General features: G+C 42.8%; 1 protein-coding gene across 1 annotated transcript in view; it reads right to left on the bottom strand.

The window, feature by feature from the left end:
• PER2 (period circadian regulator 2) overlaps positions 1–20,151 on the bottom strand; it is a 223,616-nt gene that overhangs the window by 85,255 nt on the left and 118,210 nt on the right. Inside the window, 3 exon segments of the mRNA XM_033958942.1 lie at positions 2,527–2,689; positions 8,501–8,606; positions 16,746–16,877. Of these exon segments, the coding sequence (XP_033814833.1) occupies positions 2,527–2,689; positions 8,501–8,606; positions 16,746–16,877 (401 nt within the window).

The following is a 20,151-nucleotide window of genomic DNA, read 5'->3' as shown; positions in this document are numbered from 1 at the left end:
AATATGTTTATAACAGCACTGCTTGTGTGGCATTAGGCTATGTAGTGATCGAAAGAAAAAAACAGACCTTTGCACATTTTTGCACTATATGGTGGGTGTATGAGGAGATTCACATTTCCTGCACAGCTAAGTCCATGTGAAGTTACCTTGTGCTGAATTTGACATCTAGCAATGTCTCTGTTTGAAAGGAAAGATCTAAACTTAAAAATGAAGTGGCCAGAAGTTATGGTACAAGCAGATAGTGTAGCTGGTTTTAAGAAAGATTTGGACAAATTCCTGGAGGAAAAGTCCATAATCTGTTATTAAGACATGGGGGAAGTGTCTGCTTGCCCTGGATCGGTAGCATGGAATGTTGCTACTCTTTGGGTTTTGACCAGGTATTAGTGTCCTGGATTGGCTACCATGAGAATGGTAGCATGATGGACCATTGGTCTGACCCAGTTAGGCTATTCTTATGTTATGTTCTCATCTGTAGGGGCCTTTGTTTTCACTTATTTTAATGTATTTTTTTTCTGGGAACTTATCAGTGTTTTTTATAATGGGAACAAAAATGGAAGAGAATGAATGTGTGTGGGATGAGGGGGTAACTAATTTCTTCAGCTAAATAATTCAATCCACCTCAAACAGACATAGGAGAACTCACGCACCATTCACACACCCTCCAACCAAAAACGTCAAAAGAAAAAAACTGTTCGACAACCTCCTAGCCATTCGAGCTGCAACACTCGACCCCCAACTCTACAACCAATTGACATCGACCACAGACTGCAAAACCTTCAAAAAGAAATAAAAACCCTTCTATTCAAAAAACACATAAAACCGAACTAATACAATCAGAACTGTCCCAAGCATCACCTGCAACTACTCCATATGTACTTCTGATGTCATGACAATTTAGACATAATTTATGTTATGTTATGTTTTGAATATAAGAAAATTTTCACTGCCTATTTCTATTCTGACCATTTATTCCGTTTCATGGTCATTACAAAAAATATTTTTTTACATGGGGGGGTGTCAAAAAATGATGGGCCCCGTGTGCCACATACCCTAGGTACGCCACTGTCGCATCCCTAGTCTTAGTATTTTTGGAAAGAGTAAACAAGCAATTCACATCTACCCTTTCCATTCTACTCAGTATTTTATAGGCCTTTATATCACCCCTGAGTTGTCTCTTCTCCAGGCTGAAGAGCCCTAGCCCTTTAGCCTTTCCCCTTTTATCATTGCCCTTCTCTGTATCTTTTCTAATTCTGCTATATATATTTTGTGATACGGCAACCAGAACTGCGCACAGTATTTGAGGTGCAGCTGTACCATAGAGCACTAGAAGGGCTTATTAACATTTTCCTCTTTGTTTTCCATTCCTTTCCTAATAATTTCTAACATTTTATTTTCTTTTTTAACCGCTGCCACACATTGAGCTGAGGGTTTCAATATATCCTTAACAATGACACCTAGATCCTTTTCCTTGGCAGTGACTCCTAATTTGGGAACCCTGCATCACATAGCTGCAGTTCAGGATCCTCTTTTCCGCATGTATCACTTTGCACGTGCTCAGATTAATTGTCATCTGCCATTTTGATGTCCTGTCTCCCAGTCTTACAAGGTTATCTTGCAATTTTTCATAATCTTCTTGTGATTTAACAACTTTGAACAACTTTGTGTCCATCTGCAAATTTAATTAACTCATTAGTTATTCCCATCGCTAGATCATTGATAAACATGTTAAAAAGCAGCAGTCCTAGCACAGATCTCTGGGGAACCCTACTAGTTATTCAACCATAAGCTATGAAACAAGTGTTGAAAACAACTGTAGTAGATTATTTCACTTAGTAGAAAGGAAGAAATGCCTCAGAACACTGTTAGAGAAGTACCCTCCTCTAACTAGATGGAGAAACAAGAGATACGTCATCTTCACTCTGCAGAAAACAAAAAACTGACGACCTCAAGAGCTGGCATTGGGTGGGAAGGCACTCGCGTATGAACGGTGCAGGCAGTCTAAAAAGCTTGCTAAAGCTTAAAGTGATACTACACTTTTCTCTGTCCATACCGGGGCTCTGAGGTGACATCACCCATTTGTGAGAATAGGCTGCTTGCTTGTCTAAGGATAAAAGGTGATCTTTGCTGCACCTTGATAATTTTAAAATCAAGAGGGAAAATTATCTATTATGGCAGTTCAAGATGCATTTTACTTAGTATATAAATATTAGAATAAATATATAACATCTCTTGGTTTCATCCTAATTTATGGTGTGCTATGATATATATCATGATGTTTTCATTTATTTTGTGGTGTTTTTTGTTTGTTCTAGAATGTCAGATCCCTGACACACAGTTCATAGAAACACAGCCATGGCAGGGCATTTTTACTCAAATTGTTCTACTCTACCAGTTCTTGGGTGTCTTCCTTTTGGCAATCTCTGTTTCGAATGTCTGATTTGCAAACATTTGTTCCATTCTCCTTAACTTCTTCACTACCAGAAATTCAGAATGCATACTAGCTCAAACAGGAATTGTGCTACTTACCTGATCACACTGTCTACACAGTTAATCTGCTGGTAGGAGTAGGAAGGTTGTTTATAAACTAGCTCTTGAGTGATAATATTCTTCTGAGTAGTAATGTCTGCAGCATCCTTTCCAGTGGGAATTATTAATTCATTAGTCTGAACATTATGTCCATTCTGCTTTTCTGTATAAAACACATGTATATATATATATATGTATTTAGTTATGTACTCCAAAATCTACCTTATAGTTCTTTTATAGCAAAGAACACTGAATCTTTCAATATACTCACATAATTTATTTATTTTATAGTTCTGACAAAGATTTACTCTAGCAGGTGCAATAATTATTAGTCTGGGTCTGAGGTACAAGCAGTGAGGTAAGGCAGCGTTTCTCAACTACTTCATGCTAAGTACCCCCTAAGTCTAACAAATATCAATTGAGTACCCCCACCCAAACTCAGCCCCAGATCCAGCTCCCATAATACTAATTGTAATGCAATTTCTTCCATTCATTTTTCATATACACACAATATAATCTTATTAACAATGCATAATGATAACCACAAAATTAAACTACACAAAGCACATTATAAGCACAGAAAATATTAATTATCATTTATATTCCATTTTTTTCAAAGAGGTCTAAGTAGATGACTTTAAAATATGCAATGTCACCTCAGAAAAATAGACAAATATAGTGCAAAATGTAGACAGCAGATATAAATTCTCAAAACTGACACATTTTGGTCACTAAATTGAAAATAAAATTGATCAATTCATAAGTGTACTGGTTGTTGCATTCTCGAACTAACTGCTTACTAGAACGGGGCAGTAAGCAGAAAAGAAGAAAGGAACGGGGCAGTAAGCAGTTGGCTCGAGAATGCAACAGCCAATGCACTTATGAATTGATCGATAAAAACTCCTTGGACCCAGCATTGAAATATAGCACTACCCCTGAGGAAGCTATTTTTAACAGTGAAACGGACAGGCAGAGGTTCCATTGGGAACAAAGCAAAGTGCTATTTATGCTATTCAGTAGAATTTTGAATGCAATAGGCTGTAACATATGAAAAAAGAAGAAACAAGAAAAGAATATTTTCAATACTGCTAATTATTGGTCATATAATATAGCTATTAAAAGTACAAGATTGTGGGTATAAATCACAAATAAAATTTAAAAAAAACCACACTGAAGACATAAGACCAATGATGATGTTCAAAGCCCCATTTAAGTGTTTTTGCTGCCAGCATTATTAAACACTAGGGTGTTTAAGAACATAAGAATTTCCACTGCTGGGTCAGACTAGTGGTCCATCATGCCCAGCAGTCCGCTCACACGGCGGCCCTCTGGTCAAAGACCAGCATCCTAACTGAGACTAACCCTACTAGCGCACGTTCTTGTTCAGCAGGAACTTGTCTAACTTTGTCTTGAATCCTTGGAGGGTGTTTTCCCCTATAACAGCCTCTGGAAGAGCGTTCCAGCTTTCTACCATTCTCTGGGTGAAGAAGAACTTCCTTACGTTTGTACGGAATCTATCCCCTTTCAACTTTAGACAGTGCCCTCTTGTTCTCCCTACCTTTGAGAGGGTGAACAACCTGTCCTTATCTATTAAGTCTATCCCCTTCAGTACCTTGAATGTTTCAATCATGTCCCTTCTCAATCTCCTCTGTTCGAGGGAGAAGAGGCCCAGTTTCTTTAATCTTTCGCTGTATGGCAGCTCCTCCAGCCCCTTAACCATCTTAGTCACTCTTCTCTGGACCCTTTCGAGTACTACTGTGTCCTTCTTCATGTACGGCAACCAGTGCTGGACGCAGTACTCCAGGTGAGGGCATACCATGGCCTGGTACAGTGGCATGATGACCTTCTCTTATCTGTTCGTGATCCCCTTCTTTATCATTCCAAGCATTCTGTTTGCCCTTTTTGCCACCACTGCACATTGTGTAGATGGCTTCATCGACTTGTCGATCATAACTCCCAAGTCCCTTTCCTTCAGTTAGCTTAGCGGTAGAAACAGAACCAAAAGCATTATCAATACACCATTGCATATTTTAAAGTCATCTGTCTTGACCTCTTTGAAAAAACTCCGGATATAAATGATAATTAACATTTTCTGTGTGTACAGTGTGCTTTGTGTTTTTTTAATTTTTATTGTTGGTAGATCATTTTGACTTGGTCATTTTAAAAGTAGCTCGCAAGCCAAAAAAGTGTGGGCACTCCTGGTTTACAGGGACCTATACACCAATGGAGAGATCTGGCCCTGGAGTGAAGTCCAGTGGTAGGAGGGTCTGTGGGAACCTATAAATCAGCATGAAAGAGCTGAAAGTAGCCAGAGGGCCCGGTAGAGCCTGGAGTCAAGGAAGGGACTCAGGCTTGACGAGAGGTAGAGGGACTGATGAAGAAAGATCCAGGTGGTGGGGATCAAAGAGGCCAGAGAGTGAGAGACTGGCAGTGGCCCCACAAGAGGCAGCTGGAAGAACTGACAGAGTCCAAGGCTGTGGAGGTCAGGCAGATGATTGATGGTGGGACCAGTGTGGCCGGTGGCAACCAGAGGAGAGACCGGTGATGGCACCATGAGCCATCAGAGAGGACGTTCATATGAAGCAGCCTGAGAGATCCCGGGAGCATTGGCCACGATCTAAGGAGCAGCCGGCGGAGGGACCGGTACATGGCTGAAGATGGAGATGGCCAATACAGTCAGAGGAAGGACTTAGGAGACACCTGGAGGGACGGAGTCCAGGTAGGTCCCGGGAGAACAAGGAGTCCATGGAGGACCTTGGGACAACCAGGAGGTTGGGAAGATTTGGTCATGTGTTTTAAGAGTGTGAAGTGTGTATAACCCTGTCTGTGTTTATATTTTTACAGAGAATTGTGGTGCCTGGGGGTGTGGCTATGTGAAGGGGATACTGCTCAGCCCAGTCACTTGATGACATTTTGTGGGAAGATGGAACCACCCATCACGATGTAGAAAGGGGGAATCTGGAATGCCTGGAGAATCCAGGAAGACCACCACCCCATGTGAGAGGAAAGGGATTGGCTGTAGGGAAGGAGGAAGAGGCCACAAAGGGCCTCATAGGGGGGTGCCTGCACAGGAGGCTTATTGGAAAGCCTAGGAGGAAGGCTAGGAGTTTTCTGTACTAGGTTTTGGAAAGGCTAAGGGGCAAGTCCCACCTTAGTCAGAGAGGGACCTGAAGTGAGCTAGTCAGAGCTGGATAAGCAGGGGTTTTTTTGTATTCTGAGGGAACACCCACCCTTTTCAGGAGGGGGGGAGTGTGACAGGGTGGAATACCTGTCACTGGACAGCAGAGGGAACCCAAGCAGTGGAGCTGGGCAACTCTTGGGACAAGGAATGCTGGCCTCTGGCCTAACTCCAAATAAGCCCTGGCCACTGCTGACCAGTGCTGACAAGGGGGCCTGTTGCAGTGGAGTAGGGTGGCCAGACTGACCAGTCCTGACAGGGGGACTGGTACAGCAGTAGGAAGCCCAGTGGTGGGAGGGTCTGTGGGGACCTATACACTAGCAGGAAAGAGCTTAAATGTAGTTGGAGGGCCCGGTAGAGCCTGGAGTCGAGGAAGGGACTCAGGCTTGATGACTGTCAGAGGGACTGGTAAAGAAGGCCCAAGAGGCTAAGGAGTGATGGACTGGTAGTGGCACAAAAAAAGCTGGAAGAGCTGACAAGAGTCCAAGGCTGAGGGGGCCAGGCAGCTGATCGGTGGTGGGGACCCAAGGAGCCAGGGAGTGAGGGACTGGTACTGGCACAAAAAAAGCTGGAAGAGCTGGCACAGTCCAAGGCTGAGGGTGTCAGGCAGCTGATCAGCGGTGGGGCCGGTGATGACTGGCAGAGAGACCAGTGATGACACCGAGAGCTGCCAGAGGACCCCAGGTGAAGCAGCTTGAGAAATCCTGGGAGCACTGGCCAAGATCTAAGGAGCATCTGACGGAGGGACTGGCTTTGACGGCACCAGAAGCTTCAGAAGATGGAAATGGCCAATACAGGGTCAGAGGAAGGACTCAGGGAGGAGGGATGGAGTCCAGGGAGGACCCAGGAGAACGAGGAGTCCAGGGAGAATCTTGGGATGACCAAGAGGTTGGGAAGACCTGGTCATGTGTTTTAAGAGTATGAAGTGTGTGTAACCCTGTTTGTGTTTATGCTTTTACAGAGAGCTGTGGTGCTTGGGGTTGTGGATATGTGACGGGTATACCATTTGGCCTGGTCACATGATCACATCCTCTCTTGAGTGGATGGAAATGTCCTAGTCAGACTCCTCAAAATATTTTTTCCTGGGTGTATCCTAGGAGTGTGCGTTGACTCTGCATTGAGGTGAAGCAAGTATAATTCCTCCATCAAAGATAACTGTGTCAAATGGGTCCATATTGGTTATGATGTTCGAAGTTGAGCTGGGAGGGCATGATCTTGTCCTTGGATTGGTATGAGGCAGGCATAGAAGCCTTTAAAAGCCTATGAAGATTATCTCCTTCTGGAGAGTCAGTGCAGGTACTGGAATAGACAGTGGCATTAAAGCAGTCTGCTATACCAGTTGGTATGGTGTGGGAGATCTCAACTACAAGGTACGCCTCTGGATGGATGGAGAATGATCCTTTGGAAACTGATGCTTACTATGCATTGATGATGTCGATGCTTGGGAGAATGTCATGGCATGCTTGAACTTCTCTTTCATACGTGTGACCTCCGACACCTGAGGCATCAGTGATGATGAAGTAGAGTCTTCCCGATGTGGTGTTGATGCAGTTGATGATGATGTCGATGCTGGAGTCATTACGCTGAGAGTCAGTGCCTGAGTCCCCAGCCATGCTTGATGTCGACGTGGTATCGAAAAGCTTCTCAAACTGAAGCTTGTGGACTTTAACTGAGCTCTTTTGCATGCAGGAACAGTTGACAGTCAATATTCTGATGTTCATGACCTAGACACTGGATATACCAATTTTGCAGATCAGAGCCTGAAATAGTCCTAGTGCATCAACAGCATTTTTTTAAAGCTGTTTGGTACCGATTTTGATACGGAAGGGAAATAAAGCAGACACAAAGTCAAAGGGCTCAATGGCCCAGGGCTTGAGTTGAAAGGTGTCCAAAAATTATTATGTTCTCAGGAAGAAAAAAAGTATGCAAAATAATAATGGGAAGGCACTCAAAAAATCGCAAACATTTAACATGCTAAGAACACTGAAGATCCAGCTTCTCAATGGCAAGGAAAACGAAGAACTGAAGGTCTCATGGGCTGATCTTGAGCAAGAAGGCACCAGCATGTGTACGGTATGGATACAGCCTTATAAAATTTAAATAGACAGTGCACTTAGTAGTGTCTTTACCGGGCTCCGTGGATGACATCAACCACATGTGAAAATATAATGCCTACTTGTCCTTGGAGAAAGCACATTTTCACCTTGGATTCTATATATGATTATTGTGTGCGCAAATCAGCATGCATCACTGATTAGCAAGCACAACTTAATTGATTGAGTCAATCAGTACCAATTATTGGCTGCTAATGACCAATTATTGGTGTTAATTGGGATTTATGCATAGATTGTATTCTATAACAATCCACATATAAATCCTAGTATGTGAATTTTGGGGGTGTGTGTTTAGGGGCATTTTAGGGATATTTCTATGAATTATGTACATTCTTATAGAATACACCCGATCTGCGCCTAATTTAAGTGCCAGCATTTATGCTTGCGTTCAGCAGGCATAAATGCAGATGACTTAAGTTAGGCATGAACTAATTGTCTAAGTGCTATTCTATAAAGTGTAGATGCTACTGTCCAAAGCTTATTTTATTAATGACATCTCTATTTGGACAGTAAATTTATTAGATGATATTACATTACAGTAATTCCATAGTCATAAGAACCCAAAACCTGAGAGTTGAATTAATGCTTGAATAAATTTTCAAAACAATCATATCTTGAGATATAATCATGCTATTTTGCAGCAATGCAATGTGTTTTGTATTAATTACCTTGTATTCCCTACCTGTAAGATTTTTCTTAGGCTCCAGTTTTGCTCTAGATTCTATGAAAACTTGCTGTCCTTGATTTTTAACCAGATGCACATCTTTGCAAATGTCCTGAAAAGGGCTCTAAAAGAAAACAAGCAAACAAGTATCTCACTATAAATGTTGGCTTATCCATAAAATTAGCTTAGAAATATTTGCTGGCTTTTTCAAAGCTGCAGTAGAGGTTTCTACTGTGGGCTGGAATTCTATGAGCTTCGGAGCATTTACCTCACTGGCCAGCGGCAGCTTTGTAAAAGGAGCCCATAGGAAGTGATAAACATTTGTGATATTTAAAAATCACACGCATGCCACTAAACGTTTCACTCCTATATATAAGAATCACCTTCCTTTTACTTCCAACTGGCGGTGCTTAGTTCTCAATGAACCTAAAACAAGCCAAGAAAATCAAAGTCTAGACATTGCTGCACCTTATCCATTTTTTCTGTTAAAAAAAAAAACCTATTCAGGGACAGATTCTCGAAACTAAAATATGCCTTTAAAGTCCTCGCTAAACCAGTTCCAGACGGTTTAGCATGCATGTATTGTAGTGGTGGATTATCAAAATGGCTTACCGAGGTCTTTTCTGAGTTTTCTAGAAAATGTAGCCAACGAGGTCATTAATATTAAAATGATCACTCCAATTACTGAGTGATTCTGAGTGATTCTCTAACCTCCTTGTGCCACATTTGTGGGCAAAATTAACACATACTAACAAAAACAGGGATCCTGTCCTAGTTTGTAGGCAAGCCACAGCTAAATTACAAAAGGTTTTTAAAAATACAGTCAAACCTTAGTTTGCGAGCATAATTCATTCCAGAAGCATGCTTGTATATTAAAGCAAATTTTCCCATAGAAAATAATGGAAACTCAAGACGATTCGTTCCACAACCCAAAAACTTTAATACAAAATACAGTGGAACCTTGGTTTACGAGCATAATCCGTTCCAGGAGCATGCTCTTAATCCAAAGTGCTCGTAAAACAAAGCAACTTTCCCCATAGCAAGTAATGGAAACTCGGACAATTCGTTCCACATCCCCAAAACAGGCCTATGTTGCAAATAAAAGCTCACCCTCCCCTGGAAACTTTCAGTATCTACTGCAGTACTCCCCACTCCAATATCTCGTATTTCTGCATCTAATCCACCCGTGCAGGAGAACACAGCATCAGCCGTTGGCCCCCAAACAGCTTTCCCTTCATCCTCAGTGCATTATTGCTCAAGAAAGCCTTCCTCTACCTCCAGCCCGCCTCTTTCTTTCCTATCTCTAAGCACAAACCATCCCCTCACTGCCAACCCACTTCCCTGACTCTTGTACCAAGCTTAACCCACAACTCTGGAAAGAATGTCAGCTGCCCCTGGTAGCTGCATGTGCTTGTGTGGTGGGCGGATGGTTTCTCCCCTCCACATTTAAGCACTCTCATCAGGCTACCTTTACTGCGCTGCCAACATTCAAACCTAGCACGCAAAATTACCGGGGCGACGTCAGGAGAAGCGCTCCAATCTGGCGGCTGGGGAAGCTCCCGTGCTTCTCTCCAACGTCCGACTAATGCATTGTGCGGAGAAGCTAGCCCGACACACCAAGCCACATCTGTGACGTAGGCCAATGGGAGAGAGGCGGAAGTGAGTTGACTGTAAACAGTCGCAGTGTGGTGTGAGGGGAGCTCGGAATCACAGCTGGAATGCTGCAGCTGAAGGACTTGGAGAGCAGCCCCGCGGCCCTGCTGCTAACTGAGGCCGATAGCATGGCCTCACCCTACAGCCCTTAAACATTCGCGACCTAACCCTGCATGAGTACTTCCTGTTCTGGATGCGTACTGCTCTCTGCCGCTAGTCTCCTGCTCCTCTCATCTGATGCTGGTGTCCGCAGGAGGTAAGGGTTTGGAGGTGGGCTGTGGGGGAAGAGAAGCCGGTTCTTGGGGTGGACTCACTCGCTAATCGAGTCAATGCTCGTTTTGCGAGTTAAAGTTTGCTTGAGTGTTTTGCTTTTCTTGCAAAACACTCGCAAGCCGCGTTACTCGCAAACTGAGGTTTGACTGTACATGTACTTTACTTTTGAATAGAATCGTGGCTGGTGTGAGGGAGACGAAAGAGAGGAGAGGATGAGGGTTATTGTGTAGGACGACTTTCACTATAACTAACAGAATCATTGATATTTGTTGGCTCAGTGGAATCTGTTTCTTTCTGTGTGACTTTAACAAGGAACCTATCCAATGACAGTTGTTTCTGCCTTCTTTTGAGGATTTTGTGGAAATGTGATATTGCATTGTTGTTAAACAGATTCATCGCTCGCAATGCTACAGCCTTATTCGGGTGGTGCTTTTCTACAAAATTTTGCACTCTTTCCCACATTTTAAACATCTCCCTAATCTCATTTGAAGAGAAAGATTCCTCTGTCTTTTTCTCCTTCTTCTCAGATGAGATCTCCTCCATTACCTCTTGTTATTGTGCGCGATGCAGATCCATCAGTTTATCGGTGGTCAGCTCCTGGCTATGTTCCTCCACCAGCTCCTGGATGTCATCTCCAGTCCCATGGTCGTCCCCAAGGACATAATTTCATTGACAACTGGTGGCTCCTGTTCTTGAGCATACCCCTCCAAGTCATAATCAAGAACGCAATCAAACCAGAGTTTTCTCCAAGCAGATTGGTGACCTCATCCCAAGCTTTATCAATGATCTTTAGGCAGTTAACGATGTGGAAATGATTTTTTCAAAACTCTTGGAGGGTAAGGTTTGCTCTATCGGATATCTCAAAGCATTGCTGAAATAGTGCTTTGGTGTAAAGCTTTTTAAAGTTCAAAATGACCTGCTGGTCCATGGGCTGGAACTTGACCTTAATGAAATGGAATTCCTCCAGTAAGTCATCCTCTAGACCTGGAGGATGAGCAGGAGCATTATCCATAATCAGCAAGACTCTGAGTGGCAGATTCTTTTCTAAAAGGTATTTCTTCACTGCAGGACCGAAGATCTTGTTGACCCCCTCAACAAACAAGATATGAGTGACCCAAGCCCTGATGTTGGACCTCCACATAACTTTTAACTGGCTTTTTTGCACCCTGCATTTCTTGAAGGCTTGTAGATTCTCAGAATGATACACAAGCAGGGGCTTGACTTTGAAATCCCCACTTGCATTAGCACAGAACAAGAGGGTGATATGGTCTTTCATGGGCTTGTAACTGGGCATTGCATTCTCTTTTGCTGTAATGTAGGTCCTCTTAGGCTCTTTTTCCAAAAAAAAAAGCCTCGTCTCATCGGTTAAAACTTGCCATGGCAGGTAACACTCAGAAACTATGAACTCCTGGAACTCAGCAGCAAATGTCTCAGCTGCCTGAGACTTCGAACTCGCAGCCTCTCCATGCCTCACAACAATATGGATGCCACTTCTCCTCTTAAAGTTATCAAACCATCACTTGCTCGCCTTGAAGCCTTCTTCATTTTCTGTCGACGTACCTGGCAATTTACTTACGAGGTCGGTATGCAAGGCCTTTGCCTTCTCACAGATAATGTTCTCAGTCACAGTATCACCTGCGAGTTGCTTCTCATTTATCTATAGGAGAAGCAACTTTTCTACATCTTCCAGAACTTGTGGTCGTTGCTTTGACCCTCTCATGACTCCTTTTGCTGCATTTAGCCTCCTTAATTTTTCTTTTTTTAATATTGTGCAAATTGTCAATGTTGATATGTTATAACATCTGCAATGTCGGCCACTTGCATACCTCGTTCATATTTCTGGATGATTTCCTTCTTAACTTTCACCGTAATCATCTCCTCCTTCTTACTGGCTTCCTTTTCATGCTTCTTCTTCGTAGGGGCCATTTCCGCAGCTCAATCACAGTACTGGCCTGAATAGGCTCCACTGTACTGCATGCACGTGCTATATATTCCTGTACGCAAGATGTGCTCCCAAGATATACACTCAGGCTGTGCTCCCAAGATGTGCTCGCAGGCTGTGCTGTCAAGATGTGCTCACAACCAATTCTCCCAGGATATGCTGGCGGGCTGTGCTCCCAAGATGTGAACACAGGTTATTGTTTGCAGGATGTGCTCCCGACCTGCACTCCCAATGTGCTCACAACTAGTGCTCCCACGGTATGCCCCCAGGCTGTACTCCCAAAATGTGCTCACAACCAATTCTCCCAGGCTGTGCTCCAAGGATGCGCTCACAACCAATTCTCCCAGGCTGTGCTCCAAGGATGCACTCACAACCAATTCTCCCAGGATGTGCTTCCAAGATGTGCACCCAAGATATGCTTATAAAATATGTGCACAGATTGTGAGTGTGCATGCTATGCGCGCTCCATCTTTATTTTAAGCCTTTATTTTGGGCTTTGCAGTTTTTGTGACTTTTTCAGTTTGTTCAGGTTCTTCGCACATGCACTGTGCTTGTGTTGTGCATGCTTGTGCATCCTTCTGTGTGCCGCGCTTGTTTTGAGCATGCCACGCTCGTATAGTGAGACAACGCTCGTTTTGCGAGTTAAAAATTAATAAAATGTTTTGCTCGTTTAGCAAAACACTCACAAACCACATTACTTGCTAACTGAGGTTTGACTATACATATTTAGTGGAGGCACGGTCTGGAGGGCTGCTTCTTTCTGTTCTGGGTCTCCCCAACTATCTCCAAGTCTAGGATTTGACTTTCCATGGTTGGAATACTCCATCTTTACTAAATTCCTCAGCCCTGGCTCTCAGTTAAAATGGACCAGTAGAGGAATGTGTTTAAAGATAACCATGCTTCTATTATATACTCCCTCACATAACCAAGTTTCAAGTTCATTTAAAAAATTTTTATACCGCTCAATCAGGCTTTTGAGCGGTATACAATAAAAATATAGTTTTCGACAGATAAAACAAGGTTAGAACTTAATTTAAAACAAAGGAGTTTAGAAGGATGAAAAACTCAGACAAAAACGAATGGAAACATGTGGAAAAAGGGGAATAACTATAATATTTTGAGAAAAGAGAACAAATAAGGGAAGAACGATAATGGAGGGGGGGTTGCCTACAGCAGTCAGAAAGTATTTGGCCCTTACAAGGGCAGTTAGGTATCAAAGGCATCTTGGAACAGGAATGTTTTAAGCTTTGTTTTAAAATGGGGCAGAGATAGTTCTTCATGAATGTAATTGGGAATAGAATCCCAAAGAGATGTTGTGGATCTTTTCGTGTTAATATGCTTTAGAGATTGAACTGTAAAGAGGTTTTGTGTCATAGAAAGGAGTACTTTAGATGGACAATAGGGAATGAGTAGGCTATTGATAAATTCAGGTTGATTTATAAGATGTGCTTATAAAATGACAAGGGAGTTTAGAAGGATGAAAGACTTAGACAAAAACGAATGGAAACATGTGGAAATCTCCCCTGAGCAGTTTGACCTTCCTTGGTTGAACACTTGCACCAGAGTTTGCTTATTTGTATTGACAATGGTATAGGAAGATGGACTACTCTATCACCACCTCTGAACACTGGGCTCTCTTTGGCCCTGGAACAGTCATCTTGACTCCCCAGAACAGAAAATCTTCTCCATTGTCTTTTTCTCTCACAGATGGGCTAGCAGTTCCACTGCCTCCTGCAGTTTGGGATGTAATGATTCTGGACTCTCGGGTCACTCTTCTTTCTCTATATTCATTCAACAAACTCTCTAAATTTACTCTTAACAAGGACTCTTCTCCTAGTTACTTGGCCTGCAGAGCTTATATAAGGGTACCTGAAATAGGTTTTCAAAGAGAAGATTTCTCCACAGGCATCTGCAGCTGTCTGCAGTTTCAGCTTTCATCAGATTAAATAGTTGCCAAAGGTTAGTTAGACATTTTTAAAATAAATAAATAAAAAACTTCTGCTTAAAACATAAGCGGATTACAATAAAATCATACATAACTTACCACATCAATACATCATAAACATGAAAATACTACAAAACAAGTAGCTGCCAAACTTTCATAAAACAATAAACATAGCCACACTTCAAAATAAATCTGCCACATAAATTTGCTTTCCAAAGCCTGAGTAATCTTTACCCAGACTGACTGTATAGTATATGGAAGAGTAGGGAATACTTCTATGTCCAGTTTGTCTTGGTCATCTCCCATTACCAACATATCCTGAGCTGTTGAGTGCTACCTTTTGTCCTTAGAGACAAAAGTGAGGGACATTAAATGCTCACAATTAATCTAAATCTCATGTAGCAACACCTATGAACAAGAGTTCTGCCAGTTCCTGAATCCAGGAGAGCTTGGATGGGAGACAAGAGAACCAGGGTTCTCTTATATACTTCCTTTCACATAACCCTTCTCTCAGCTTGACCTTCCTGGGTTGAGAGCATGAGTGGGAGACAGAGCAGCCAGTCATCCGATTTAGGGTAGGCCTGAGACCAAAGTGGTTGGGCTAAATATATCATCTTCATCACCCTCCAACTAAAGCAAACCCAAATTGAATTTCTAACTCTTCCTGGCACCCCCCCCCCTAAAGTAGATGACATACCTGAGCTAGCAAGGATCCCCAAGCCCCACCAGCTGAAGACATCCTCCCAGCCAAGAGAGCTTATGTTCTGGGCAGTCACTGGCACTGTCCCAGAGCTATTGCTGCCTCCACAAGCATATGCTCAGTTTTGCACATGCATGAAAACTGAGCATTTACAGGAGAAATGTCTACAGCTGGCAGTAGCGGCTCCAGGACAGTGCTGGAAGCTGACCGACATGTAAGCTCTTTCAGTGGGGTGAAGGTTTTTTGCTGGCGGGTTGGGTAATCCCCAACAGCCACACTAAAGGGAGATGAAATTTTGGGTAGGTCTGAGCCCAATCTGGGTGGACCCCAGCTCACCCAGGACCATCTGTGGCTATGCTACAGGTGGGAGATTCTCCCAACTTAAAAATGGAAGTACAAATTCATATACTTTCAAGCATGGAGTGACCACAGAATTGTAAATATGGGACGTTTCCCAATTTTCCTGGACACTCCTGGGCAAAATGGTCTTTGTCCCTACATTCAAAGTAAACCAAAGTTTTCAGAGGTTGAGGCAGATAAGTAGACAAAGGCTTCCCTTTCTCTCTGGGCTGTGCATAACATTCAGAGATGCTTGTAACTATTCAAATTAGTCTATTTTGGACTAACATGCTCTCTGGTACACTTTAAGTCTTTTGCCATTTCCACAGCTCCCAAACTTGTCCTGGGAGAACCCATGTCAGTCAGGTTTTCAGGATACCAAAATGAATATTCATGAGATCAATTTATATGCACTGCATTGTGGATATCCTGAAAACTCAAATAAGGTTCCTCAGGACAGGTTTGGATACCCTTGCTCTTAAGTAAGATTCAGGCTAAGATTTTCCCAGCATTGAAAAGTTTCCCATCAAAAACAATGCCAATACGTTTCTGGTTTATACGCTGCTCATTACAGGACAGCTGTTTTAACCTGTGCATATGAGGCTTTTCTATCAGGGGTTTCACTTTGACCACCTATTTAGACAATTTTCTGACTGGTAGCAGGAAAACTGTTTTTTCAAAGTCTCTTTGGATCACCTTACTAGATGGAGTGTTCACTCAAAATTTACTTTAAAAAATTCCTATGTCATCTCCTAAGGCAGGGGTATCAAACTCAGGCCCGCAGGGTAATAAAATTTGGTCCACAATTTGGCCCTCTGTTTCTTCCTTCCCTATACTTCTATTAAGACTAAGTGGTCCTTTTATTAAGGTGCGCATTTAGCACGCGCTAAATCGGTTCGTGTACCTTAATAAAAGGACCCCTAAGACTCTTAATAAAAAATTTGGCCTGCAACTTAGCCTATGTTTTAGATTTCGGCCCCTTATGTGATTGAGTTTGACACCCCTGTTCTAGGGTCATCTTAAGTATCTGGTTGGTTTAATCAAATGCTTGTCCTATGTGCTTCTTCAAACTTCTGAGCCAGGGAGTTCTGTTGTAGCTCCAGCAATTTTTGAAAGGCTTGCTGTTGCTCACATTGCATCTGAATACCTCTTTGCAGTTGCTGCTGCCCCTCAAACTAAGGTTTGGTTTAACATCTCCATCCTAGACATCTTCAGGCTTGTGCCTGCAGAGCAGTGGCATTGAGAACCACCATTACACAAAAACAAAATCCTGCCTGTTTGGCTCTAACTTGTCTACTTTTGATCTCTCTCTCTCTCTCTAGGACAGGGCTGCTCCCTTTAGTCAAACTATAAACCTCCACACTATAGTAAGGCTGAAAATCCTTTTCCAGCACCATAAATATGAACTTACAGGTTTGTTCTTGTTGCCATCATCATTGAGGTTGCCATTACTGTCACTGGATGATGTCACACTCATCAGATGTTCATGGGACCCATTGCTACCAAAGCTTCCATAGCCACTTGATCCACTGTTGTGTACAGGCTAAATACAGAGTTAGATGTTAAGCTTAGAAACATGAAAAATTTCAACTGATATAAAGGCTGAAAGAAATCACACTCTATATCTAGAGACAAGTATTGTGTTTATCAAGGCACAGGCTTAATATTTAGACTTTTGTGTGTTCAATCTATTCTAAAGTAAAATGGGTGTCTTGACTATTATTTAGAAGTTCTAAAACAGGGGTGTCCAACCCGCGGCCCACGGGACGCATGCAGCCCAGCAAGGACTTTTGTGCGGACCAGCTTCTCCTTCCCTTCTGTGCCTCTCTCCGGCGGTTAGTTTTCAGGCCGGCTCCCTTGCTGCAGTTGTCTGCGGGCATCCTCGTGCATGATCTGTGGCTGTGTCAGAGAGAAGGCTTCCGAATCAGCCGTAAATCGCGCGTGAGGAGCCGATGCCACCCGCGGACGACTGCAGCAAGGGAGCCGACCAAAAAAATAAACACTCGCTGGGAGGCACAGAAGGAAGGGAACGCTTCCAGCACAGCCATGGATCATGTGAGGAGCCAGCCACCATCGCCCGCAGCTTTCACCAGAAAAACAATTGCAGCATGGGAACCAGCCAGAAGGTAAATACCCACCGGAGGGAGGCACAGAAGGGAGAGAGGGAGGGAGGGAGGGAGAAGGTCATATTGGGACTCAAGAGGGAGGGAGCACAAACTTTGGACAAATGATGAAGGAAGGAGGGAGGGCGCAACAGCCATAGGATTGAAGAATGGAGGGAGGGAGGGAACAGTAAGGGAGAATTGGGTGTCTGAGAAAGGGAAAGAGATGGTGCACATGGAGAGATGAAGAAAGAGGAGAACTGTTGGGCAGAGAGAGGAGGGAGGGAGGGAGAGAGCGAGAATTATTGGAGTGGTGGGAGAGGAGTGAGGTAGAGATGCATGGGCGCGGAGAGGAGGGGGAGAACATGCTGGGCCAAGGAAGCCTCCTGGATTGGAGTTGGGTTTTTTTTAAGTACGGAGGGGGAGGGTATTAAAAGAAGTGCCAGATTGGGTGTGGGGGGAGACCTTATAAGGCCAAAAACAGAAGACAGAGAGAGATGGTGGGCAATGGTCTGAAGGGAGAGAAGTTGGACCTGGGGTGGTATGGAGGAAGAGGGAAAGAGATACTTGAAAGGAGAACTGTTGAGATATCAAGGTTTTTTTGGTCAGGAGTCCCTTAATTATCTTACAGATTTATTGGTGCTATATAGACCCAGTTGTTTGCTTAATCCTTTATATCAGAATCTATTATCTGTCCTATCACTATAGGACTCATTTGGAAAGTAGAAGATGTGCCTTTTATTCGATGTCCTAAGGCTTTCTCTAGTGCAGTCCCAAGGAGGTGAAACACCATGCCTGAGGATTTAAAACAGCAGCCAAAGAGGAGGGAGAACATATATATAAAAGCTAAGTTGGCTCTATACACATACATAAAGCACATTACATAGATGAAATAAGTAAAAAGAAAAAAACTCGTCAAAACGTCATAAATGCTAGGTTGGGATTAATGAGGATTTTTCCACCATGAGTTATACTACTTGGGTGGCTGTCTAAAAATCCCTGGATACCTGAGCATTGACGTATGCATAGTTAAGCTCACTATAACACCGGTTCTTTATCACTTGTGGAAGTTATATATCTGCATAAAAACATCTTTCAATGCAGGGTACTGTAACATGAAGAAATAAATTCTGACAAACTGATTTATCACACTGAACTCAAACACTGAACTCAGAAAAGAGGATTTCTAGATGCCAAATGCTCTTAACTAATGAGGTCTAACCTCTAAACATAAGCTTATAGTATATTCTGCACAAAATACATTTGGTTTTTCAAATTCAGAATATTTTTGGGTTTTGGTAAAGGGATCATACACAGATTTGATCTACTGCCTTTCTGTGGGTACAAAAAAAGTAGTTTATATATACTATATGCAGATGGAAGTAGAATAAATCTAAACCAATTCTGGAACAAAGTCACTGCTTCTCTACCCATCATAACTGACTCAGCAAATGCAATGCTATCAACCTGGAACAAACTATTCACAAACACCCTAGACTCTCTCACCCCAGTACACCACTGCAAGGTAAAGGACTCCAAACTCTCCCCATAGTTCACAAAATCTCTGAGAAGAGAAAAGCAAACCTGCTGGAGACTGGAAAGACAGTGGCAGAAAAGCAAGATGCCCGACCACAAGACAAAATGGAGGACAGCAATCAACAAGTACAAATTTAATATCTCAGAGGCCAAGAAAAATGATTATGCCCAAAAATTAGAAAACCACTGACAACAAGAAATTATTCCATCTTGTATGCAACCTTACTGTATCACCAGAGAAGCGCACTTATGAACTCGTGTCTTAACCAAATGTCCAAGACCTTGCAGACTTCTTTCTCAATAAAATTAGAACGGTACAAGCAGAAATGGAAAAAGCAAAACCCACCCTGGAAACTACACACATTTTTCTCAACAACTCAGGTGATTCCTACAACACAGACCAAATATGGAACACCTTTAAATCACAGTTACTTACTGTAACAGGTGTTATCTGGGGACAGCAGGCAGATATGGATGGATGACATCACCCACAAGTGAGAATATCCAAGGATAAACCACTAACAATAAACAAAACAGCAAGTCTTCTAAAGAAGCTATCCAACCGCAGCAGCTCCCTCTACAACTGTCCCTCATACCTGTTAACTACTGCGCCTGAAACAATCACCGCCTGGATCACCAAACTCCTAAACAACCTCTTAAATCAAGGCCAGCTCGTGACTGAAATGGGAAAGATAGCTCTCACACCCATACCAAAATTGCAAAATGCAGGCTTATCTAACTCCCCAAACCCAAGCTCCTGGAAACACATATAAGTAAACAACTTACTTTCTACATGGAACAATACTCCAGCCTTCACCCCTCTCAGTTTGGATTTCAACTGCAACACAGTACCGAACTCCTTCTCACCCTTACTACTAAAGGACTCATTTTACGAAGGTGCGTTAAGGTTTTTAGAGCACGCACAAAATTACCATGTGCTATAACGTGCGGTATCCGAAAATCTACCGCCTCCTAAAAAGGAGGCAGTAGTGGCTAGCACACTCGGAAATTTAACATGCAAGCATACCTTTGTAAAAGGAGCCCTAAGTGCAGGCCATGAAGTTGAACACTTTCAATTCGACATCTCTGCAGCTTTCAATTCTGTAAACCACAAAAATCTTCTCATAACAAAAACTGCAGACAAAGGAATCACAGGCACCACACTTAACCAGTTAAATG

Source organism: Geotrypetes seraphini, chromosome 9 (assembly GCF_902459505.1).
Source record: "Geotrypetes seraphini chromosome 9, aGeoSer1.1, whole genome shotgun sequence".
Classification (NCBI taxonomy): domain Eukaryota; kingdom Metazoa; phylum Chordata; class Amphibia; order Gymnophiona; family Dermophiidae; genus Geotrypetes; species Geotrypetes seraphini.
Note: the sequence above shows the minus strand (reverse complement) of the source record. Positions and strands in the feature narration are given on the sequence as shown.